Below are 27,687 nucleotides of genomic sequence, written 5' to 3' on the forward strand. Positions count from 1 at the left end.
CGCTCTCAAGCATGAGCGCTCGGCGGCAGCGTTGCCGCAGCCTAAAGCGTGTGTGGGTGTTCCCAGTTATGAGCCTCATTCCAGGACTCATAACTTCTCCCCTCTTCATGACATCATTAATGGCATCACTGCATGATATCATTGGCAAATGTAATCAAATAACAATCTATAATTTAGCAAAATATAAACATTTTACAATTTCTTTAAAAATACATTTTAATAGCGTTTGGTCAAAGCAAATCAGCTGTATGGTTTCACACTTAATATATGTCTTTGTATATGTTTTTTCTTTATTTAAACAGTGATGCCATTGATGCCAGTCGTTTTTTAAAATATTTTAAGACGTTAAAATTGCCATATTCTGCATAATTATGGAGTGTCTTTTGATATAATGTGTTATCATGCACAACAAAGTGGGAGGAGAGTCAGTCATGGATTCCGGACTGGGGCCGAAACGGTGAATTTTCACGGCTTTTCATTGTTTCATTTCTCACCCACAACATTTCTTTATAGAAAAAATGAACAGAAGAAGAGTAACCTTCATTACAAAAACTTTATTACACTTATTTTCAAAATATATGTTGCAACTCAGAGGACATCTAAACCTATTTCTATTTAATACATTTTTTCACATACTTTTAGAAAGTCCGATATGACTAACTTTATTAACCATAAATTTAATTTGCTGCCCTATACTGTACTTCTTTACTTTTCTGCCTAATTTCCTACCGGAATATCTCCCAATCGGTTGGGCTGATTCACACACAATTGTGCACGCTGTATCTCACAGGAACATTATACACACGTACCAAAGTTGGTGCAAATTCACCCAGTCGTGCGTGTCTCTGTATCAGTGTATGTGCAGAGCTGTGTGTATTCTGTACCTGTATACAGAGCAGTGGGGATCTGTGTCTATTCAGGTCTGTGTGGATCTGTGTCTGTATACAGAGTTTGGGCGAGTCTGGACCTATAAGTGGATGGCTTTTTTTGACACTGGGAACGACTCCCTCCCCCATTTTCTTCCTGCTTTCCCCTGGTTGCTACTTGGAATATTAATTTGAATGGATGGTTGGCAGGTATTATTCAGAGGTAGATGTTAGGGTTATGAGACACACGGGAAGACTATTTAAAAAGAACTCCAAAATACACTTATCTTCTCTCCCTGATCTTACTTTTCACCTAACTTCTGACATGTTCACACCAAATTTTGCACACTGCATGTCCCTGGTCAACAAATGTATTACATGTGGTGCAAATCATTTGATAAAGGAAGATAAATATATATATATAAAATCTGTTTAGAGTGTTGTATGTTTGTATTTTATTTTAGTGAATACTCTTGTTAACTTATTCGAACAGTATTAAGAATATTAATCAAATTCTTCTCAGTGCTCTATAGTTTTTTAATTGCTAAATTATAAAAACCCTAATTTTAATATCCTTCAAATTATAGGTGTAATTTGTCCAGCTATTTGTCAATTTGCTGTGATATGAACATGAAAATTAATTGTTGTATACAGAAATAATCTTGACAACATTTGTTGTTTCATTTTAGAACATTCTGTTTTGCATTAATTTTTCAATCTGCCTAAATAAATAAAAAAGGTGATGCGAGAAACGTTTAAGTTTGATCTTTTAGTAACAAATAGATTCTTTGAGATGAAATGTATCTCCTGCATTTAAAAGGAATGTTCCATTAAAAGTAGTATTTAGCTTTTTCAAAAACTCTGACAATTACATGAATATAATTTGTTTAAATACAAATTTGTCTGATTCAGTCAGACAAATAATGTTGGATGTAGATTTCAAAGTTTTTTTTATGTTTATTAATTTTTGAAATCTAGTTGATCTTGGTAAATAATGTTGCACTTTTACCTACTTTGAGACTTCCTTTTACCTAAGATCATACATTTTGTTTGCTGCAAGCAAGGGTTCATTGCTTTCGGATACTTTATTACATTGTAATTCTATTGCTTTTAAAAAGAGATGTTCCATTTTATATCGTGTACTTACAAGTGGTGTTTTTATTTTCTGTTCCTTTTTATTAAAAAGCTTTTTTTTGTTTTGTTTTTTAAAGCCAGCCTTTTCCTACTTAAAGCAATTATGTTCAAACTTTTTCCCTATCCCAGTAGAATTCTATAATTTACATTACTTTGTTAAAGGCTTTTAGGTATATATTTTTAGTTGCACTTTAATTCACACTGTTTTTATATCTTGTTATTTTTGCCCTGTTCTTCAGTTGCTGTGAAAATGTTTTCCCCCAAATGACTAAAATATATAAATGTGTTTAAGTGTACATCAGACATTGTCTGTTTTGTATTATGCGTTTTAATTATAACGTGTGTGTGTCACACAATTTGTGCTAATTTTAAAACCTAATTAAAAAGTGAATGTGCTCATGTCCATCTGTGGCCAACCAGTAACCCTTAACCTGTTTATATTTTTGCTAGTGGACAAATTGGTAATCATAATGGTGTGTTTTTTTTTTTATCCTTTCTCTGCCTTGTTGAGCTTTGGGATACATTTAAAGATTTATCAGCTTTAGTGGCTTGTAAAATGCAGGGAAACAAAGCCAAGCTGAGCTAGGAGCAATGAGGAGCTTGCTTAGCAGTAGCTAAAATTAACCTGAATTCCTCCCGCCCTTCCCCCTTCTTTTCTACAATTTGAGATGCCACCATGCGTGACCCCACATAGCCTTCTTGATTCTTCACTTGTTCCTTTTTTCTTTCGCTAGCAGCTGACGGAAACGAATGTTTCTTTCCTCTCCTCGTGTTGGTTGCTGTCTGTTTTCAGAGGTCACAATCTGAACATTCCGCTCTAAAAGAAATGTCCCAGGTTCTAAGGAAACCAGCTGCAAACAAGGTGTTGCCCCCGTACACTTCAGCCGGTAAAAGGAGCAGCAGCAGAAGCAGCCAATTATGAAGAGTACACACTTCCCCACAGATTATATGGCAGTCGGGTTAAAGAGGCAATCCAAACGGCTTTAAAATATATATATATATGCAAATATTACTGTATGCTCATTTGCATGTCTTAGACAGTTCTGCAACCCCGCCTTTCACCAATATCACCCAGCACACAGCACTTCCACTGCAGCAAGGGATTCTGGGAAATGACATGCAAATGAGCACACAGTGCCACTTTTTGCTTCAAAACCATTTTTAACATGGTTCCCTATAGGCTTAAGCTTGCTGCATAATATATATATTTTTTATTTTTTGCTTTAATTTAATGCAGCATTTGATTACCTTTATTGAAACCGTAAGCTGTCAATCAATTGTTTCTCCTGTGATCGATCAGCAAAATCCAGTTTTCCAGGGCTCACTAAATGGCTGCCTTTCCGTTTCAATCAATCCTTCAGGCAGTGTAGCTCAGCAGCTACAATGTATTCTCATATTACCAAGGTAACATTATCTATTGTTACAGTTTACAACTCAAACTGGTGGAAACATTGGCAATAATATGTCTCAAATAGAAAAGTGTTGAAAAGATCTTGCACTGCTGGGGAGGTGGGCTAAAACTGGCTATAGAAATAAAAAGATGCTCAGTATAGTAAAAATGATTAAAACTCATACAAATTGAGTTGAATTACAAAAGTAAGTTATCTAATACTACAGAACTGATTAAAAAAACATATGTAGGGTATTGAATAGATTGCTCCTTTTATGAACTCTCAGTGGTGAATGATTTGGCATTTTGTTTCTGAGCTGTATTCTACTAAAAAGTACGACTTTCTTACAGGCAAATTAATCAAGTTGCATGCAAAAAAGATGATGGTTCTGGTAAAAATGTTCTGCTGAAATTTGGGATTTGAACCAGACTCCCCTGTTCCAAATTCAGGAGAGTCAGTGTCTTTACCTTTTGAGCCTACCCAAAAACTAAAATGTATTTCAACAGATCAAAATGTGAACCTACTATATCTCAGACTATAGAAGAAAACCATACTCTTTATAAAATGGGGGAGAGTGATTTATTTACTTCAAGGGAGCAAAATGATATTATAGGAATTACTAAAACATGGTTGGATGAAACTCATGCTTGAGTCATTCATTTAGAGGATTGTTCCCTGTTATTGAGGGATTGAGCAAATAGAACAGGTGGTGGAGTATAAAAAGAGGGTGATGGTGCATTACAAAACTGTGGTTAGTAAATATGTGCAAAATATGTTAACAAGTTTTAAGGATACCTATCCAATCATATATATCATCAGATACCTAATTCACAATAATAAAGTGTCGAAACATGATTACTACATAAAGTGCATAAGAAAAGTCCATCAATAAAACTCAGGTCTAATAAGTGAAAAATAGAAAGTTTTATCTGTAGAAAAAATGACAAGTTTTCCTCCGATTCCTTAGTGCAAATTGCAAATGAATCCAAGTGTGTGCTGCTCTCTGTTGGAGGTGTTCCACTCCTCCCTCAGTACATGCAAAGAAAAAGAGAGAGGAAAGCGCAGAGAATACCCACGGTGTAATACAATTTATTTAAAAAACATGTATAAAAAAAGTGGTATCAAACTCACATTTAGGGCCTATGCACTACTAAGCACCGCTAAAAAAAAATCACCATTTTTGAGAGCGTTGCTATCACGGTATGCAGAAAGCCCCGGACACCCGTGATAGCAACATTTGAAAAAATGGCGCGTAGCCAGAGGCGTGATGATCGCCTCTGTGAAAACTAGGAAATGGCGTGGCATGTAAAAAAAATAATTGGCGACCGGCCTATTTAAATGGTCTATTTATTGTAATCTTTCTCTGCATTGTTGGGAGTGATTGAGGGACAGACAGAGCTAGGTATTTGGAGGATTTGGGATTGCTAGAGTTGTTGTGAATTTTGATAGGCTTGTCTTCTGTTTTGTTTTCTTTACAATTTTATTGTCTTGTGAGTTTGAACGTTTTTTTGTTAGTGTGTCATTTATTTTATTTCTCTGTTATTTGTGAGTGTTTGAGGTATGGACGGGAGGAGTGGGAGTAGGCGCGGATGTGCACGTGGGAGTCAAGGGAGTGATGGTGGCGTGAGTGGTGGTTGTGGTGGGGTGAGTGGTGTTCGGATGAGTAGGCGTGGGAGTCAGGGGAGTGATAGTGGGGTGAGTGGTGCTGAGGTGAGTGGTGTTTGGGTGAGTAGGCGTGGGAGTGCACTTGGGAGCTAGGTGAGTGGGGGTGATGGTGGTTGTGATGAGAGTGGGAGACTCCTGCAGTCTCTTCCATTGCAAGCAGGGAAGTCCAGTCAACAGCAGCAGAGCTCAGTAGTTTGCAGCTCGGCGTCCACGTATGAAGCGTATAGAAAATAAAAGAAATATACGTTTTAACGATGAGGCGAACAAAGTCCTTGTGACTGGTATATTGGAGCGTTATGACCGGCTGTATGGGCACTTATTAGGTAAGAATAGCATTAGCAATTAGTGTCCCAATAATGATTGCCATCTATTAGCTAACATTTCGCATAGAACTGACACTTATATATAAATGTCATTGTTTATATATACACATGCTATCATTGAGTGTTGGCGGACAGATAACAATTATAGGAATTATACAATTCTATGTAAATGTTATATAACCTGCTATACATAATTTTCTAAGTATGCCTCAAAAGTTGATAATCTTGATGTGCCACAGATATACATTTAAAGACAGGCCTGGCGTACAAGTGGGAAGCAAGTTTTTTCTCACGGACCTTGAGTATGCCGATGACATCATATTCTTAATGGATATAGCCCAAGAGGCACAAGAAACTTTGAAAGACATGCAAGCCAATGCAAAGAAGCTCGGATTATCCATGAATATGGAAAAGTCGAAATACATATTTACCGGTACCCAGCAGATTCAACTTCAACTGGATGGCAACCCAATCGAGCGAGTGGACTCATTCAACTACCTAGGGTCTATTATTGATAGCCAAAGCAAAGCAGCTACGAACGACATCAAAAGCTGCATCAGTAGCGCCACTGCAGCGTTCGCCTCTAAAGAAATGCTTGTGGAACCAACAGGACGTAACAAATGTAACAAAAATTAGATTTTCTTAACGCCTCGATACGCACCATTTTACTGTATGGCTCAGAAACATGGACAGTACTCAAAGGCGATATGAACCTACTCGAACAATTCCAACTAAGATGTCTACGTAACATACTCCATATTACGCTACGAGACTGATGGAAAAATGAAGATGTACGGTTAGCCTGTCTAAACCAATTCACAATCGACCAGTACATTAAGCGACAAAGACTTAGGTGGCTTGGCCACGTCTGCCGTATGAACATCACCAGCCTACCCCACCAGTGCCTCAACACTACACGACCCATAGGCTGGAAAGTGGACTGAAATGCTCCAAAGAAAACGTGGTCGAACCAGGTGGCGCAAGATCTCAAACCGCTCCACATCACAGTAGCCGAAAGCCCAAAAAGCCACCCTAAATCGAGATCAATGGCATGGAATCACTAGAGACGTATTGAACATCCTGCCACTGGCCTACACAACTCATCGCTCCTTACCTTATAAAAGATGAAGCAATGTCGTTTACGGAGTACAGTATGTACCATATACCATACAGATACTCACTGACAAACTGCATGTCAAATAAATGTTACAAGCGTTCACACATTTGTTCACCATGTTTGTTTATTACAAGATATGTACATGAACAAAGTTATTTTGTTGTATATCTAAAGGCAAGACAGCATACAAGGTTAAAAAGGATTTGTGGGAAGAGATTAGAATGTCCGTGTCGGCCTGAAGAAATCAGGTCAGAAGTCATGACAAACCAAGTGAAAATATAAGTGCAATATAGCGCTCGTGTGACAATTAAAATTAAAATAATTATGAACATGTGACAAAAGTGAACCTGTCATAAGGAGTCCAAAAGAATGTCCTGGAGCTGCCCAAAAAGTTTCTCTGGTTTCTCGCAACCAGATATGGATGTAGAAGTGAGGAAACCTCTTGTGGCGCTGAGGCAAGGGGTAGCCTATAGATATGGATATGATCGTGGATATAGTTCTTTTCTTTGGGCAATTACCTCAAGAAAGGAAGACAAAACATGCAAAAAACACTGCAATAGTGCATTACCCAAGGACAATATGAATTGATTAAACAGAGCAATTTAATAAAACAATTGAACAAGAAATAAAATGGCATACATTGGTATAACAATTATAAAACATCTCTGTGCGGCTGCACCTATAGAAATGGAACTTGCTCCGCCGTGAGAAAAATTGGAATCCTGACACACTTCACCCCATGGCGAGCGGTGTTAACCAGCGAAAGACCTTAAAACAAATGCGCATGTCCTAGCCACCTCTGGTGAGTAGGATTCCAATTTTTCTCACGGCAGAGCAAGTTCCATTTCTATAGGTGCAGCCGCACAGAGATGTTTTATAATTGATATACCAATGTATGCCATTTTATTTCTTGTTCAATTGTTTTATTAAATTGCTCTGTTTAATCAATTTATATTGTCCTTGGGTAATGCACTATTGCAGTGTTTTTTGCATGTTTTGTCTTCCTTTCTTGAGGTAATTGCCCAAAGAAAAGAACTATATCCACGATCAGAAGTCATGACAACTGCAGGAAAAGATTTGATGATATAAAAAGAAAATTGAAGGCTAAGTTGCAAAGCATATGTAGCAGAGTCCCCCCCTTACCTCCGGTGAGGGGAAACTGCTGGGTTGCCCGCCGGAGCTCCGCGCTGTATCAAGAATGTGGGGGAGGCTATATTGTTATTTGCGCATGCGCAGTGCGGCGAGGTGCTCATGCGCAGTCAGGAGTGCGACAGCCATTTTAGTTTGGGCTCTGCATACACCGCAGTGGGACTACATGTCCCAGAATCCTTGGGGGGAGGAAGATCAGGTGGGCTGCCCTAGCCAATGAAAATCTGGCAGCAGGAGAAGGACAGGATATTCTCTGGGTCAAGGAGCCAGCATGCTCAGTCGGATGGAAGGCTGCAAGAGAGAAGGTTGTGTCCAGGGAGCAGTGCTTCCTGGGCTAGGCCTAGACCTTGCCCCCTAGGCCCCTGTTAGGCCCTGAGCCATATCAGAGACAGTGTTGTAGGGATTGCCCCAGATTGGGACGCTCTCCTTATTACTATAGTAGTACTGGTGATCGGGCGGCCACGAGGCGCACTGCGTCCTGGGACCAGGCTACAGGACATAGAGATATTCAGATGAGACACTCCAGCTGGAGCTCACCCCACGAGGTAGATTAGGACCCCTTAGGAGAGATGGGAAATATGTTGTAAACAAATGAGGGCAACATTAATTGATTGGCACAGAAAAACTACCGGCCACATAGTTCGTTGTTCCAATGCCTGCTCATTTCATTCTCACGAACACCTTCAATGATGACCTCAGACTCCAAATTAATTAAATGGCTGCTGGACAATTGGTCATGACTAATTTGAGGCCATTGAAACAGTACCTATTGAGTCTGCCATGCAGCAGACCAGGAATATTTGTGTGATCTCATAAGTAATGATGTTGATTTGACACCACAACAACACAATTTATAGGTGAGTGCCACATCAGTCTAATTTTTGTGGAGATAACAACTCTGTCGATGTGTCGATGTCAGTCACACCTGCAACTGTCCCATGGTCATATGAATCGTTAGTTGTGGCAGAGAAGGTGCCACACAATATTCTTAGAGATGCAGGGTCTGCCACCTGTGAGCCAACCTGTGATGCAGGCGCCACTATGTAGAGTTTAGAGAAGATTGTTGTTAATAAGGGCAAGTATGTTAACATAACATTAACTGTAATATGAGTAAATAAGACTATAGAATTCATTAGACTCTTTGTATATGTGAGAGTTTAACTATGATCAGCAGCAGCCATGTCTGCTACATATCAATGTTTTTATTTTTAACACAAGACCTACTTAAAAATACTATGGTAATACTACTACATACTATGTGAATGCAAATATGTATGAAGGGGTGTGTAATAGTGTTTATGTAGACTCACATAATTAAGTGTATGTACTAACTACTATTCTGCTCGCATTGTCTATTAACTCATGACATCCTAACAGAATACTAATTAATGACCAGTAATGATAGTGTTCTGTTTATAATGAGACAGATATAAGGACGCAGAGATAAGTAAAAAAGGCAAAAAATGGAACAATACGAATCCTCTGCTGGGTTCGCGTCCGTGGCTCTCATGGAGTGGTCTGTGATAGTCCCGGAGTCAGGTGAATGAATAGCCAAGTTATTTAAATGTTCCAGCTGATTTGAGCCAGATTATTAATTCACAGTTCTTTATATTGTATACGAAATCGACGTACATATATAAAAAAAAAATTTGTTAATGGAAAGAGTGAGAATAAATAAAGGTTATTAAAAAGTACAATAGTGTTATGTATCTGACTTGTGTAAGCTGACTTCACATATGAAGTGTAAATATTATGCAGCTGTCATCTATCTCACATACATTTCACACATACACAACAAAACTAAATGAATGTCCCTTTTGTACATGCATAACCCTCATGCACACATGATTCATATTTATTGTCATGGTTATAACAAAGGTGTTTGAGCTTGACATACCATAGGCAGATGGGCATGTACACACAACAGAGGTTGTATACCCAAGATGTGTACAGACTGCACTATCCTATGATGAGAAAAGATTATTACATAGAAGTTAAAGAAACATGAAGGGCAGTATACATTTATATCAAAACATTAATTGCAGCTTACCTGAGAAATAGGTTGCGATGACATTCCGCCTTTTCTCCACCCTACTGGCTGTCTGCTCATTATCCCCTGCAGCACGGACAGGAGGGTCCTCCTCGAGACCCGTATGTTGTATGGAAGATTATGACGCAGTGCAATATTGTGCAGAATGCAGCAACACATCACTATGTCACAAACCTTTTAAGGCTTGTACTGTAGGGCACTGCCAGATCTATCTAGACATCTGAACCGACTTTTCAACAGTCCAAACGTCCACTCAATAAATGCTCAATAAACGATCGAGTGGATATGTGTGCCGCATTATATCGCTCCTCTACAGGAGTTTGAAGGTTACCCAGTGGGATTAGGGGCAACGGTAGGATCCCATATCCTGAATCACCTATAATACAGCAACAGAAAATATTTCTACACATTTTACAATGTAGTTGTGTATATAAATATGTATTATTGACCTCAAACATTCAATAGCTTAACAAGAACAATGTAGTTTCAGATGTGAGGTGTTTATAAATATATTAGAGGGTCATCCTACATGCAGATATCGGTGTTTGAGACATTATTTCTGAATGTAAGTTTGGCAAATTACACATCCATAGTATAGGCATTCATAATTGGCATGATTTAATGTTATCTTTGTTGGCACCAACTATGCAGAATATTCTGTCTGACATAACAGCTGCATTATGTAAAAAAAGGTGTGTGTGTGTGTGTGTGTGTGTGTGTGTGTGTGTGTGTGTGTGTGTGTGTGTGTGTGTGTGTGTGTGTGTGTGTGTCTATATATGTGATAAACTCTATTCACATGTAAATATGTATGAGAAATAAAATTGAAAACATGAGAACATGTAGCTTAACCGATTTCTTACTATAGATCTGAGTATAGCAAACTGTATCTATTTCCAAGTAATATTACTATTATGTATAAAAGCCATATATATCAAACAAACGTGATATTCCCGCTTACTTATATTATATGTACTCACCGACCACCCAACAATGTCCAAAATAATCCGTTTCAAATGCATGGAAGACTGATGAATTTCTCAGAATAAAGGAAGCGTGGCTGGAACCCGAGAATCTGGCTACCACATTCAGAGTTTTCATGTTGGCATTGAATACGACCTGCACATTGATGGAGTGAAAGTGTTTCCTGTTACGGTACACATGCTCATTTCCACTAGGTGGGGTCAGCGCAACATGTGTGCAACCTATTGCACCCATCATGCAGGGTAGCCCGGCTATGTTATAAAAGCCATTCCTTAGTTCCAGCCACTCTGTCTGCTCTCTAGGAAAATTTATATAATTCCTAGCGCATCTAGTCGGTGCACATAGAAACTGACTAAGGGCCTGAGAGAATGCCACTTGTGAGACCCTGCCCACTATGCCCACAGTTGACTGAAAAGACGCAGAAGCAAGAAAATGTTATGAGCTCCGCATTTTGACAAGGCCAGGGACTGCACCACCTCTGCCTGTTACGGAATCTAAATAGGTTATCTCATGCGAGTATGGAGGGTAAGGAGAAACATCTATATGGACCGGGTGGAATATATCCCCGAGCGGGGTCCCAAGAGGGTGTATTCTGTCACTGTTCCTGACCAAGAGGGTAGGTTGGTTAAGAAAACTGACCCAAAACACTACTACTGAAGGGGGTATGGGATCTCCATGTTATGGGAGGGATCCAGACATACCTCATTGGTTAAAATTGTTATGCTATGAACTGTTATGCCATCAAATGTTATGCCATGAACTGTTGTGCATTATTCCATCTTATCCAATTTAGGGATGATGTATAAATTGAGTTCTCAGCGGTGTCCGTGAGATTCCACCAGGGGGAGTTTGTAGCCATGTATCCTCTTGGCTACTAATCTGCCCTGCCTAACACATAAAACCTGCTACCAGTGCAGGCAGTGCTAGGGTTAATCTGGGTTTTCCCCTGTGATAAGCAGCTCCCTTGAGTCACAGGGGGTGGACCTAGGGCCTGTGTGCTGCCCTATCAGGGGCTCAGGCCTAAGACCTTCCCCCTGGGTACAAAAGGGGCTGCAGATCCAAATTCTAGGAGTTCTGAGTGTTGGAGAGACCCTCTCCCTCGGGAGTGGGGTACTACCCCTTATTACGCCAATAAGGGAGCTAAGGATAGACCTTTGGGGCCTCATGCTCCTTGAGTTGAGCCCAGGAACCCCTTGGAAGAAGTGTACCTGTTGTATGCTGCTGAAGAATAAAGAGTTGTTCCTGTTTTATACTCCTACCTGAGAGTGCAGTTAATCAGGGGGAGTGCCGGAGGGTCTTCCTGCAGGGACTGCACCCAGTTCTGCTGGGGCCTGCTGGAGATGGAGGCACTGCACCAAGTAAAGAACTGAGAAGAACCCTAAAGCCTGTCGTGTTCATCCCCATTACCACCGGCGGACACTCAGTATCCTGTAAGCCTAGCAGGTGAGCAGCACAACAACACCAGATACCAGTGAAATCTCCCAGAGGGTGGGGGAACACCTGTTACATTAGTTTGCAAATGTATTTTAAAAAAAATGTTTCAACAATAAAATGGCGATTTAAATGTAAAAGGTATTTCTGTGTGTGTGTGTTTGTATATAATTTCTAAATAGAGAAACGTCATTTATAGAAATGGAGACACAAACTAACAATGTTTCTGCCCATTATATTATACCATACTGCCCATTGTTAGAATCGGCATACGCGTTACACAGTGAGGGAATACACCCACCGTATAAACATGCCCAGTGCACTAATAGCAATGTGTCTGTACATGTATCGAATTATTGCAGCCCAGCTCCAAATGATAATCGCATTAGAGGTTGGGGAGCTCAGCTCTCTAGTGTACCTGTACTCTTGCTAGAGATTGTGTGTGTGTTTTCATTCCAAATGTCGAGGTCATTGTTGCTAATTATTTTATTTATCGTCTAAGTGGTTTCTTTGACTTAATTCCATTGCTTTCTTCACAATTACTATTTGTACTTCTAAGTATTATTACATATCTTAAGGATCATAAGGTACCAGAGTGTCCATTGATACTTCATAAATATGGCTATACTATAAACCTTACTGTAGTCTGTCTCCTGTTGTCTGACCTAACACCACGTGTGGAACATCACCTAGCACAGGAATACTCTGGCTCCCACCTAAGCAGCATGTGTTAGTCTGAGACAAAATAAGAGGGGATTTACATAGCTGTGCTACTATGTTAATTAAACCGAACAGTCTTTGCTTAAAGCTGCAGACCAAGCAATATTCTACATGTGTTTTTTTTTTTTTTTTTAAATAAATCAGTTCTGTACTATGAGAAAATACATTTTTAATGTATTATAATCTAACAAGCATTTTTAGTTTCTATAGCAACCATTTACAAAGTCGCATCCCCTTCCTCTTCTGAAACGGGCTCTGGCACACCCCTTTTTGAGCTCGGCCCTTTCTCTAGCAATGCACCAATTGTATCTAGTTACTGCCTGGTCACATGATTTTCCCCACATAACTTTGCATCTTTGGTCCTCTTCTGCTGCACTGACAGCCATTTAATGAACCCCTGAGCCGAAGCTTCATCGATCGGCAACTTCGCTAACTGCTTATCATTGTGGGGATTGTATTGATGCACATATTAAAGGGGGGAAAATAATAATAATAAAAAAAATGGCAGCTTGGACTGCTCCTTTAAACTGGTAACAAAACGTATTTTTTGGTTTGCTAACTTTGTGTGCCATCTTGACTTCCAGGTTACATTACAGTGCAAGTGTGTAAAATGTGGCGTTTTATAAACTAAGCAATTACACGATTATTGTCCTCGTGCGGTTTTTCTGGCTCTGAGTTTTCATTTTCATAGTTGGTTTATTTGCTGCATTTAGTCAAACAAGGATACATATATTTAAAAAAAATCTCCTCTGGTAAAATACAGCCTATTATAACATCAACACAAAAGCATTTGCCAGGATATGTATTCAGGATAACACTGCAGTGTGGTATTGGACTTTGGATGTGCTCATTTGCATGTCATTAGCCAGAATACCTGGCTGCAGTAGAAGCATTGTATGCTGAGTGCTTATGGAGAAAGGCAGGTTTGTGAGACCTGTCTGAGACGTGAACGTGCTCATAAGTGGTATTTTTTATGTGCAAACTATTTTTTGGTACGTTACGGGTAAGTAACAGTGGGCAGAAGTGGTAATTGACCCATTTTGGGACCACTTTAACACCCAGTGCCTCCTGTGTAGACAAATTTGTGAGGAAGGGGGACTTTGAAGTCATGTGATGATGACAATTGGCTGTAACTGCTTTCACATTTCCAATGGGTTCACTGCTAGTAAAGCAAGACGATTCCTTTGTTCTTTAGTATTGCCTTAGTGCCCTTTGCAGCCACCCTAAGAACCACAATCACCTTTTGGTGATTGTCACGCGGCAGCCACTATCACTTGCATGGTTGATATAAGCTTTCGTACCAGGTAACAATACTGCCAATATATTAACCTAGGGGTCCCCAAGTTCAGTCATCAAGAGCATGCAAAAGGCCAGGTTTTCAATTAACTAATTTACCTTGATTTTTACATCATGCTTGGTTGCAGGTTGCCCTGAAAACCTGGCTTGTTGGTTGCCCTTGAGAACTGACATTTGGGAGCCCTGTGTTGTTCCATGTATCTGGGTGGGACTAGGTTTGATTTGTCGCCTTAATGGTGCTATTGAGAGCGAGTAGTCATTTTCAGGGTGGCTTTTTACTGCAGACTGAGGGGTGAAATCTAAATGTAGCTTCTGTAATATATGGTAGAAATATTATAAAAGATGTTGCTACATAAGGATTAGGTCATGCATATACAAATATGACATGTACACAAAATAATAATGGTGAATTGGCATGGCAGTGCACAATTGGTTTATGTACAGAATATTGGTTTGCCATTGCTACAAGAAATATGGATACTACGTGGTACAGCAGTTAGAGCTGTTGGCCCAGAAGTGCTGTGAGCTTGTTTTGGAAACCATTTTAAGCCCAAGTAGCATGGGATAAACACTGCTTCTTTTCGTGGTGTGTGTTTACATACTAGGAGTTCTTTATACATATAAATATATAAATATATACACATGCAATTATGAATTCCACATTTTGTATCTAGAAGTGAAAGTAATAATCTCATGATCTACGTCTCATTATTCAGTCCTCTTGCTCACCGCCTCTAACTTTTTGGCACCTGGTTCCTTCATCGTTGATAAAGGAAAAGCTGTATTATTCATTTGTACATGGGTTTTACCACACATCTTACAAAATGTAATAAGCTTTGCACAAAATATGAAATTAGAAAAATGACATCGCACAATTTCCCCTCCCTCTTGTAAATTTATGGTGACACCAGAGGGTGAAAATGATGTTTTCTCAGGAATGTTAGCGCTTAATAACTTCTCAGCACTTACAGCCACCTTCCCTTAATACACCGTTTTATAACCATCATGTCAATGCATGTTCTATGCTCACAATTGTAGGGATTTGTAAGCTTGTGTGTAGGGGTCCCACCTAATACTTAACTGATGCAAGGTGATTATTTGTGTTATTCAATTATTTGATCTGCATGTGAATCCGTTTGTTGCCATTAGAAAACATTCTGTTTTACCTCTGTGTAATTGGTGAAGATTCATTGCAGATTGTAATACATTTTAATGTATAGACCAAGCGCTGTGAGGTAACAAAAGCTCTATCTATATACACTGATATATATATATATATATATATATATATATATATATATATATATATATATATATATATATATATATATATACTTTGCTGTGGAGGGTTTTTGTCACTTTTTGTACCCACCATAACTTAACTAAGTATGGTAAAACCCATCCTCATTGCTTCATTTTGGCGTAGCCAGTATAACCAACCCCACACTGATGAGACCCATTAAGGTCGAAACGGCTGTCTGTGGGTGGGTTTTCTGGCTATGCATCTTAACCCTGGCTGTGCTCAAAGCTGTGACCATGCAACCATGTTAAAAATGGTTTTGAAGCAAATGGTGACACTGTGTGCTCATTTGCATGTCATTTCCCAGAATCCCTTGCTGCAGTGGAAGTGCTGTGTGCTGGGTGATAATGGTGAAAGGCGGGGTTGCAGACCTGTCTAAGACATGCAAACGAGCATACAGTAATATTTCTATTTGCTATATGCTTTGCTGTGGAGGGGTTTTGTCACTTTTTTTACCCACCATAACTTAACTAAGTATTGATAGATATATATTTATATATTAAGATTGGTTAAAAAAAAAAAATTACCACAACTTGGGGTTTTCAGGCCCAATACTTGCATTAGAACACATCCACTGAATACTTTAATATATTCTTAGCAATGATTTTAATGACTGTGATACACCCACCGGGTGCAAAGTCAGCTCGGTTTCTCGTTTTTGCTCAAAGGGGTTGAATTAGAGGCTAAATTAGCCTAATTTCTTATCTAGGTTTACACAGAGTTGAATGTCCTTAGAAATATCACAACAACAATCATTATTGACAAAGAAAAATTAATAATCCTCTACAGAGCGCACATACTTTGGGGACATGCTCATGTTCCCATTCTGAACATTTAGATTTAAATCACTTTAAAATGAGATTATTATCTAAAGATATTTATTTTAGTTTTAGGAGCCCATTTCTTTATTTGCAGGTGCACTCTTTCCATTTCATGCTTATTATCTTAAAACAGAAGTAGGTGTAGGTAACGTGTGCGTGTGTGCCTGTGTGCGCACGCGCGTGTGTGTGTACGCGCGTGTGTGTGTGGTAAGGTGGGAGTATTAGGTATTATAAGGGTGGGAGCAAATCCCGTTGCTATCGTATGCGTTTGACATTCTCTTAGGAAAGGAATAATAATGTAAAAATAAAAGGCACATTTTCTTAATTAAAGATGCCTGTGTGTGAAACCGGGTTAACATCTGAACTATCTCCCTGCTGTGGTAACCCATGAAATCGGTGACATAACAATTCTTCTCCAGATGATGGAGAGATGTGTTCTTAATGTCTTCTTTCATGATGTGAAAACCTTTCTCTTGTCATCTTTTCTTTCTTATCCCAGCTCTTTTATATTTCCAATTATTTTCTTTTTCACCCATATCACTTTCCTCTCTACAGTTTGGAGATTTCACCCCCTACTGCTGTCCACTTACATTTTTGTTCAGTTCATCATTTGTCGGGTCTATGACCCTGCACATCATTTTGACCGATCTTGGCTTAACACCGGTCCACTTTATGGCTGTCCCAGAGAGGGCTTAGTTGCTTGAGTCTTTTGTCCCTCAGCATATAAAGGTCCAACTAGTGTATGTGTCTGTGGTCGGCTTATGCATTCTGACTCAATTGAAAGAGAAAAGGGTTTGCTATAGAGACTTCTGTACATCTACTTTCTGCATTTACAGTGTGTGTATTTGAAATCCGATACTTAGATGCAGAATTTACTGATCAGTTTATTACTTGTTTTTTTTTTAAGGAAAAAATCAACAGGCATAGTATATATGCCAGCTATCTAGCATTTTACTTAACACATTATGCATGGTTGTGGTTGATGATCCAATATCTGAATTTAGCCATCTTTTGATCCAAATATTTGTATGTCTGAACACAGAATTATTCTACACTACGCTTTAAAGCATCTGACACTTGTCATGTATTAAGGCTGCGACACAGCAGTAAATGCCACATATATTGCATAGATGATGCTGGGTGGTATGTCATTTGAGTGGTTGGAGGTAGCTGACTATTTCCATTTTGTAAATCCCTGGAGGAGAAAAACATTTAGGGATGGGGTCTGTGCTGCTTGTGAGAATGATTGACATGAAGAGAATAAATACTCCAAAGGATGGAATAAATGCCTCCTCCTTCCCCTTTTTTGGCTGGAGCACACACGAGAGCAGATAGCATCTAAGGCATTGCCTCACTAGGGAAGCCAATTTTGATGGGGGTAGGAATTCTGAAGGGCTACTTCAAGCAGCAAATATAATTTTCCATTACAAAACCAAACAAGTCTCTCAGCAAACCACAGGAATAAACTGATCCTGAATACTCTGGAACCAGAATGCCCTTAGAACTGTAGACAAAGCAAAAGGTGAGGATCCATGCATGGAAACAGGTCCCTGACAGCAGGTTTTTGGTCAAATGGTGACGTGCAGTGGTTCACTGAATCGGATAACACAGCGCATACTGTAGTGACTGATTAAATTGATTTGTCCATGACTGCAGGCTGCTCCATTACATAGACCCTTTAACCCGCTTCCTCCTCGAGGTGTCTGCAGCACATTTCGTTTAGCAACGGCTTCTAGCAGGGATGGGGTTAACTTGTATCTGACGTAGCCAGAACCTTTCCATAATTAATATAATGTCAAGAAGAATGCATTTGGTGCACCAATAGTGTTTGTATAAGAGCATCCATTCCTTGTCAATAAAAGACGCAGAAATATGAACTCAAATTAACATTGGTGTTGTGAGTCTGTACTCTTGTCAGGAAGTGTAGGAAATAAGTGACCGAATAGGATTCTCATTTATTATGTTAATTTGAAGGGGAAAAAAAACAAATATCAAATTTTTCTCTTTCTCTATTTATTTTTATATATGTGGTACAAACAGTGTTTTACGGTCTGTGTTTATATACTTGTAGAAATGTTTCTTAATGCTGCACTACATGTTGGTTTGATTGGTATTGTAGAAGGACAGCTGCTTCCTTTGTTGAACAGTTACTGAAATACACTTCATGTCATTGGCTTTTTTTGTAATAGTGCCGTTTTTGTGCTAACCTATTTTGATTTTGCTTTGTAACCAGTATTAGTGCTACCTTTTATAATTTTATGCAAACGAATGTCTGAGATGTCTTCTAGCGTTTTTAGGAGCAATGAGGGGCATACAAATTACTGCAAAGCATTGACGGGGTTAACAAAATGGCTGCTATGCTGCCTTATGTGTGATGGTAATGTTGTTGCTTATTTTGAAAACTAGTTTATATTAGATTGCTAGTGAGAAATGAATTCTTAAAATAAAATATTTAACAAATTGGGTGAAAATTTTGCACTGTTCATTTATTTTTGCCAAGATACTAGAATTAACTTGTAGTTTCAATGGTAAGAAACTCTCAGGTTTATCTTCAGAACTTTATAAAACATTTTGGAATCGTATTAAAACTGCAAATTGTAACAATAATACTTGCAAAACAGAAAACAATGTAGTCAATCCCCCCCCCCCCCCCCAATAAATATATGGCATGTTTACTGTTCTGTGAACATATAAAAAAGGAACAACTATATTTAGTGCTATAAATGGGGAAAAAAACTGTACATGAATACACTCAGAAGTTATGCAAGATAAATAAAAGCAGTCAATATGAAACGTAGGTTAATTTATTTTACAACCTATTTAGACTAGCAATTAATCTTACTTTGATTTGAATTTAAACATTTAGGAAATTCAATTCTAGTAGCCGCGTTTTGGTCCTGGAGAAAATTTGAGAAAGAGCTCTGAATACAGATGAACTAATTGCATTTAGAGGGAAGGAAACTTGAATAAATTGGTGAAAACCTCCGATACAGGGGGGTGGGGGGGAGGGGAAGGGTACTTCCCTAACTAAACATTATTTGATGGATTTCCTTTATTTCTTAACACAGAGTGTATTGGCTATTTTGTATGTATAAACAGTGTTTTTATAATATGGTCCATTAATATTATTCTTTGTTTGAGGTTGTGGAGGTCATTTTAATCATTGTGGTTTTGCTATAGATTTGAGATGCGTAGAAATCATGGACAGAAATAAATAAACGTTCCTAAATTTGATTTGATTAGTGCATGGTTATTTTGTTTTGTAGCAACTAAAACATTTATTTAATCTAAATTATTTAGATCGTTGTTCTTTATGTATATTAAAACAGAAATCGTTTAAGAAAATAAATGAAATTCACATAACCATTTCAAAATAAATTTTAAAATATAGATTGCAAGTAAATGCATTCTTTCCAAAAAAAAGAAGAAAAAGGGGCTTTATTTAAAAATAAGAACATGAATTGGACGCGAAACGTACTATTCATGATGCACGTTTCTTTCAACTTTCTCTATAATTGTCATTTCCGTAGCTGGGAAATTAAATGTAATGATCAAACGTGTTCAAATACAAGCACAAATTAAAAATAAAAAATAAATTGTTTTACAACTGAATTAAAATATATATATATAATTTTTACTTGACTGTTAAGTCTTTAAAAGACCTTTCCTTCAACCGTTCTGATTTATATGAGAAAGACATTGTCTAACCTTTAAATAATCAGCAAATTTAAAGAATTGGATATTTACAGTTGAACAAATATTTGAGATGTCCTATTACAGTTGACTTATTTTAAGTATGTTTAAATAGTTTCAGGTAAGAGTACCACATCGAATCTTTGTTGTAGGTAATTTGCCAGTTACAAGACCTGCGTTTTTAATGCGCTTTTTATACATAACCCAGCGAGGCGTGTAACTGATATGTATGAATGTGGTGGTTAGTCCATTACGGGTAAATCTCTGCAAATGGTTACATCGCCACCTAGCGGATTGTTTCTTGTTAGCAGCTCTTGAGAAAAACAAAAAAGGCAACACAGCTATTTTCTGCCTTTTTGGTTAGCAGTATATTGTGATGAAATCTCAGATCTAGCTTTATTCAAAAACCTTTTTCACAGCAAAATAAGTGCACCGAGCCGCAATTGTCTGTAAAAATTCCCATGCGCTGCGTCCTGCGCTGCGTCCTGCGCTAAACTGTAATTGTGAAGCGGTGTGAGACCCATTGGGAGAAAAGCGCTATATGAAATAAAGTTATTATTATTACTAATTGACAAACTGCACAACCAGGAGAACATAACGCTATACCAGAGACAGCATAGTCTAAAAGTCTCTTGGAAAAATACTAAATACATATTTGTTGTTGTCATGTAACGAGCCCATTCAAATGACTCATTTAGGACGTAACGACTGTTTTAGCCAAAAATAAACACCAACATTTGTATATATATTAGTCTGTCAGATGAGAAAATAGGTCAAAATTAGTTGACATCACGGTTTTATTCTTTTGCCCTGTAATTAGTATGCAGTGCAGTATATATATTTTACTCTCTGGAAGAGAAATGTATTTTCTTTTTATCTGATTATCTTCATATTTTAAAAATACCAGACTTATCTTTTTTTTTAAACTTAGTGTTGTTTAGCGTAAAGCAGCAAGTAATTTATTATTTATATTTATATGTGAATCCCATGGTTATATATCGATCTTACTTTTTATTCAGTTGTTGGTTATCAGCTATTTACAAATTACATTGGACCTTTTAATATTTGTTACGCAATTGCAGAGGAAGTTTTTTTTTTTTTTTAATGCGCCAAACATTGTTTTGCAGATTTTTTTGTTTTTCTATAGAAAAAAAAAATAAAACTACATTTTTCATTTCAGGTTTTTTTAATATATATTTGTACAAATGTCTTACAATTAATTTGAAACATAATTCTATTTCATGTCATATAATATAGCTTTTGCTTAGGAATAAGGTTTATATAGTGTACAATTATCCTTCATCTCGGAACTCCAGAGTGTGGCTGTGATGCAATGCAAGATTTAATGATAAACTGTTGGAGGTAGTGGGTTCAATTTCTGAGTTTGGACACCCATATTAATTCGGCATTTCCAAATGATTCTATGTTTTTAATGGAGGAATGTACATGTTACTGCACTTCACCCCTTTGAAGTATGCTGCTGGTAAAAGGATTGGCCTTACATACATTATATGGAAAACAAAGAACAGATCCTGTTGTTCCAATTGTACTAGTATATTTTAGCCCAATTCCAGCACTGCAGAAACTGTTTATTTTTTCAGGGAGACCTATAAGGTTCCCTCAGCATAGTATTTGGCAATGAATGCTGTTTAATGTATTTAGTACAATGACTGTGTCTTAAAGCAAATCTGACATTCTGCATTTTAGAAATAAACGTGTTCATTTTTAAGAACATTCACATTGAGTTATAGTACACACAGTTGTGTTGTAATGCACCTATCAGCTTGCAATATTAAAAATGTGAATTGTTTTATTTGTAATAATATGTATTTGTCTGACCCTGGAACTTAGACGTTATCGAATCCTTATTATTTGAAGCAGCTCTTGACAAACTGATTTGAAACTTGACCTGCTGCTGTTCTACAATATTTTGCACAGATATATGTATATGTATGTTTAAATTGATTTCCTGCATAGTCAGAATTTCTTTCCCAGTGTATGAATAAATTATCAACGTAGGGGGAGGTTATAAGCATGACACAGGTGGGGGAAATGATTTCCCAGGAGGAGTAATTCCTGGATCTAATGTGGGGGAGGTGCATCATGCCATCTAATAGATTAATTGTTTATTCTTTCTTTCCGTTCTGCCTTTCAGATGCTACAACTGTGGTGGCCTTGATCATCATGCTAAGGAATGCAATCTACCTCCTCAGCCAAAAAAGTGCCATTACTGTCAAAGCATAATGCACATGGTAGCCAACTGCCCCCACAAAATGGTTCCACAGCATCCAGCAACTTCTCAGGGAAGATGTGAAGCAGAACCACAGCCTTCAACTTCTGCTTTTCAGAGAGAGGGAGGAGGGGCCTTCGGCTTTTCATCTCCATCCTATTCTCAGGAGGGAAGATCAGACCTTTCGGAACGTTCAAGCAGGTCACCTCAAGAACCTTCCATAAGCAAGATATCTGCATCCCCCGAAGAACAAAGCAGAAAGGGGCCTTCTGTTCAAAAAAGGAAAAAAACTTAGCTTTGTCCTGGTGTTTCCCTTCAATTTGCCCTCTTGGGGACGTTCTACCTCATACAAGTACAGGGGAAGTCATTTCATTATTCGCAGCTGACCTGGAATTTTAACTACTGTTGAGGAACTGTGAATTCAAATATATATATATATTTTTTTTTATCAACAATAAGGACAAATCACTCCAAGCAAACTGAACATGCAGGGTGTCTTGTGTTTTTACCTCATTTGTGTGTGTGTGCATGTGTCTATATCATGTCTGTATGTACAGTATACATATCAATCTATAATCTCTAGAATGAAATATGTATATATATATATGTATATATATATGTATATATATATGTATGTGTATATATATATATATATATATATATATATATATATATATAGTGTTCGACAAACCTATACATTTGCACGCCCCGGGCGAGTGGATTTAACATCGTGGCGAGCTCCTATTGGCCCAAGCAGCACACGTTTGGTACTAGGTGGCGAGTAGATTTTTTTGTGTGGCGAGTAGATTTTTTGGTGATTTGTCGACCACTGTATGTATATATATATATATATATATATATATATATATATATATATATATATATATATATATATTAGAACTATCTGCATTCCCACATTCCCAATATACATCACCGAGTATGAAGCAATATTCATTGTTCTTATTTTTGAATACTTTGTTCTGGAAGCACTCCTGCTATTCATTTGATTTTATATAATTTTTTTACAGTCAGAACCGTATTGTATGAGCAGAGGGAGTTTTTAATGTCTAGACTGTTAGTGAGCTGACACCAATATTATTATTACATCCTATACTGGATGGTTGCTTTTTATTTTTTTTTGTCCAGATCAGCTGGCATTAGCATTTTTGACTCTGCACCAAAGCAATATTGTGAGCCAAATATGCTTGTGGTGTCCTTGAACACTATGTGCAGGTGTGAGCGCTCCAGAAGAGACAGTGAATGTTTATTTTCTGTGATGTTGTACGAATATTTTAATAGAATGATTTATATTGTGTACTAGATGAAGACAATGCGAGAAGAATGACCATTGCCGTTAAAATAGTTTTGGGCTAGTGCACCTGTGTGAGGTGAAAGAAACAAATCAGCAGCATCCAATATCAGGATACCCATTTTGCTAGCTGGATACTACTAGGCTGTAGTGATCCCATTTTGATTTTTGTTCTATGCTAACACAATTGGTTTGAGTTCAGAGGTAAGGTGTGAACATGGAATTACTTGTGTGCTTGCTACCACCTCACTGCTGGGGGGTAATGCAATCAAAGCACATTATTTAGAAGCACTCTTGACTATTAAACATGTTGTCAGGTGTGATGGTAAATCGGATTTAACATGAATGAGATTATTTAATGAACCTGTAAACTTAATAGCGTGAGAAAAATCTAGCTAGCTTCTTTTCAAGGATGATCACTAGCTATACAGTATCTCCAAATAACTTTGTAGGATACTGCTGGCAAGTCACAGCAGAGCTATATTGTCGTAAGTGAACCGATATTTGCTTTCTGATCATGTATGCTCATCTTACTGATTGAAAGAAACTTTTTGCATACTCTGTTTTTACATATTGACGTTAGAACATGAAGCGAAGGCTCCGTTCTTCGTGGAATGGATTATGAGCTGACCAGTTTATACAAAATATGCGAAATATGATACCAGTTCCAGACATATCAAAGTGACTTGATATTCCATTGTCACATTGGAGTAACTGATTAATTTACAAGTGCTTTAACTAGGGATTTGAGCAATTCCACACCAGCCATTTCCATGCTTTATAATGGCAAAGGGACACCTGTGTGCCATATGAAGCTTATATACCATTAACCGTGGCACAGGCCCATATAATGTAAGAAAAGGTTGTGCTGATAACCTCAAAGCTTCTTCCTTACTTATACACAAAAAATACTTTTGGGCTCTGTCAATAGTTGTGGGTTGCTATGCACAACCATTACAAGAATGGTGAGCTATTTATATAACAGTTTAACTGAATCGGATTTGCCTAAAAATAATTGCCATGGTCAAACCTTCTTTGGAGCTGTTCTTAACAATATTTTTCATGAATGGTTTGGTTTTCGCAGCCTGCACGGGCAGATGCGAAATACATCATGATTACTGTTATATATCAGTGTAGCTCCGCTAACACAGTACAACATACTGTGGGCCACGGAGGACAGGGCCTAGTGCCTAGTGCCTGACCCTTTGAAAAATGGTTTAGTTGTATTGGTGCCAGCGAGCAATGCATCCAAGCTAGAATGGAGGGTACAAGTTGTGATTTATCAAGTTGGTTTTCAACATGTGTGGCAGCATATATGTTTCATGATTTACTGGGACCAAACACAACCTAATTACATCCCCCCCCCCTTCCAGAGAAAAAAAAATCCAGTGTTATTCAAAACCGTCTCTGTGCTGTGACAGATTCTGTAAAAACAAGAGATCGTGTCCCACACAATGAGGACATTTGTATCCCCTTTGGACAAAAACCTGGAAAATATTGGAGATCTTTTGGATGTTCAGAACTCCTACTTCTCTCTCCCCCCCCTTAAATAACATTTACATTCCTCACTGTTGATTAAAAGAGGGTACTCTTGCAGAGGCCGTGTATGCTCTTGATTATGACTCTGGACTGGAGGGATTTGAAATTTGGTACCATAAATAATCAGTACGACAGGCTTCATTTAAAATATGTACCATCTCCCGGAGAATGGAGCCTTGTGATTCTATGAACATTTAGTTATATCCCAATAAACACCAACATGTTCCTGTTTGAGGTACATTTTGTAAGTGAACTGCCATTTAAATGTCATTAACTGGTGTATATGAGCTGGACAGGTATAGCAATTTGCAGTATTAACAGAGCCCACCCAGTGCTGCTACTGCTTACAAAGGTTATCTGTATCCACTAGGAACAAATCAAGTTATTATTCTTGAATTCCATGACTGTGTTTCTCAATGGTTTATACTGATTTTTGTCAGTATGGTCTAATGCAAAGTTTAACTTGTGACGATATTGAATGTGATGTATCGATCGAGTACTTCCTTGCCTGAGGTAAGGAAAGTTGTCTTATTTAAGTTATGTGGACAAATCAAAGTGGCGTTGCATAACCCTGTGGCAGGCGTGATAACTGGGTTATCCCTGACCCGGCTAGATGGTCCAGAAACTCCAGCACAAGAGGGGTTACGCAACAAAGATGCAAAAGAAAGGGGTCACTTTGGGATTTGAAACCAAAGTTTCCTCACTTTCTATAAGGAATTGAAAAAGTGGGCATTCCCTGTTTACATAAACATTGTTCAGAGTTGAGACCACAAAACAATAAGAGGTTAATCCAACATGCAGCGGGGTGCAGTCCATCACTCCACCACCATCTTATGCCGCACCTCGGACTGAACTGCAACGAGCACATACCAAACCTATGTTAAGCCTAGGTTTTATTTTTGTATATGAGAATATTATCCCTATTACAGAACATACTCAGGACGAAGAACTTTGCTCAGGGAATATACCATGTAATGTTGTCGTTTCCATTACTGAATCGTCTACAGACCTGCTTTCTCAGAACAAACCAAATAGACGTAGACCTTTTTTTAATCTAATCTATAAGTGTTATATACTGGTATTAGTAACTACCTCTTAAATTTGACATAAACCCACAATTCTGATAATCAGATACATATTTTTTGTGTGTGTGTTTTTGTTTCATGTGTTAACTGTAAAAACTGTGTTCATTTTCATTTTCTGATTTACATATGTGAATATTTGTGATTTTATCCCCCCGACCCCCTCCTCCCCTTTGGTTGTATTCACAATGTTTACATAGGTAAAAAAAATGTTATTCTGTTTACAGCAAAAGGCTACCTCATATTACCACATAGCATATCTTTATGCTGCTCCAGCCTTACAGGTGATTGTCAAACCAATGGTACATCATTTTTTTCTTTTCCTGTGTTGTGAGTATCTATTTTACAATAAGGCAAGTTAGTCCATGTTTGGCCAACGCTCCTTAGAATCAACGCAATTGAAATAGACTGCAGAAGACGACTGCAAACATGTACTTCATTTAAGTTATGTGATGTGTATAACATACAATACTCTTCATGGGAATTTATATTGTAATTATGTAGAGAAAGAACTTCCTGCTCGGGAAAATGTTGTCTGCTGGAGTGGCCAGCTATACAATGCTGCGCAAATGTATTTCCCTTCATGTTGTACTCACTTGCATGGTTATACCAACAATATTTGTGTCTACAGTGTTTTACACTTTGGTACTCCGGCGGATGGAGCAGACTGTCTGTGTAAGGATGTATGTGGCACATACATGTGAGCCATTTGAGTCGTTTTGCACCTCCGCTTGATACTTGCTTTCAATTAATTCCATATATAGTATAATAATCATTGGGAACCACTGAATGCTACTAAATGGTACTGTGTTGCATTTATAACCAATAATAATTACTGCAATGCTGGGATGTAGTAAAAGGTTATTATTATCTGGCATCAGTTGGTTGTCGTTAGCAGCCACGTAGGCTGTACCAAAGAATCCAGGGTTTGTGGTTTGTTTCGCCGGGCCTCTGTAACTCTTACCTTCTCCGATGGCATCTCCTCATACAGGGTCCCGTCATCATGGCTCCGCAAAGTCAAATGGTGTCACGTTCCCATGACAACGCGATGGCGCTATGACATCCCGTTGTCATGGCAACTCGACACCATTTGTCGTGATGGAATGCTGAGGAGATGCCGTCGGAGAAGGTAAGAGCTGAGGCCCCGCACATGTCCCTGCACCGAGCCCCGTAAACATCCCAACCGGCACGGTGTGTTTTTAAGCCAGTATTGTGACACTTTGAAAGTGTCTCGTAGAAAGAATGAGAGGTAAGAGGAGAATGAGAACAGGAAACCAAATGGTTAACATTTTGTAATCGGGTATGCCGTGTAAAAGTCTGCAGTGGTTCTCAAATGGCATCCAAAGAAATATTTAATGATGGATCCTTATATAAAATAAAAAGAGTATATAATTTCTTTTCATAAATTCCTTAACTGACAGAGGCATCTTCAGTGCAGTGCTTTTCTGGAAATAAAGAGTATTGCGTTTCTGTTTGTTGCTGGTGGTGCTTCTGCAGTTTGCGACATTGCAGAGGTACCTTTAGTAACAAAGGCTACCATTTGATCATAATGTAATATTAGTCCATTTCTAAAAAAAAATATTTTATCTT

General features: G+C 38.1%; 1 protein-coding gene across 1 annotated transcript in view; it reads left to right on the forward strand.

The window, feature by feature from the left end:
- Positions 1–22,788, forward strand: part of LIN28B (lin-28 RNA binding posttranscriptional regulator B) — an 80,260-nt gene extending 57,472 nt beyond the window's left edge. The window contains exon 4 of the mRNA XM_075597534.1: positions 22,093–22,788. Within this exon, the coding sequence (XP_075453649.1) occupies positions 22,093–22,462 (370 nt within the window). The 3' untranslated portion in view covers positions 22,463–22,788. The remainder of the gene's footprint in view (positions 1–22,092) is intronic.
- Positions 22,789–27,687: the final 4,899 nt, after the last annotated feature.

This window comes from Ascaphus truei, chromosome 4 (genome assembly GCF_040206685.1).
Source record: "Ascaphus truei isolate aAscTru1 chromosome 4, aAscTru1.hap1, whole genome shotgun sequence".
NCBI lineage: Eukaryota > Metazoa > Chordata > Amphibia > Anura > Ascaphidae > Ascaphus > Ascaphus truei.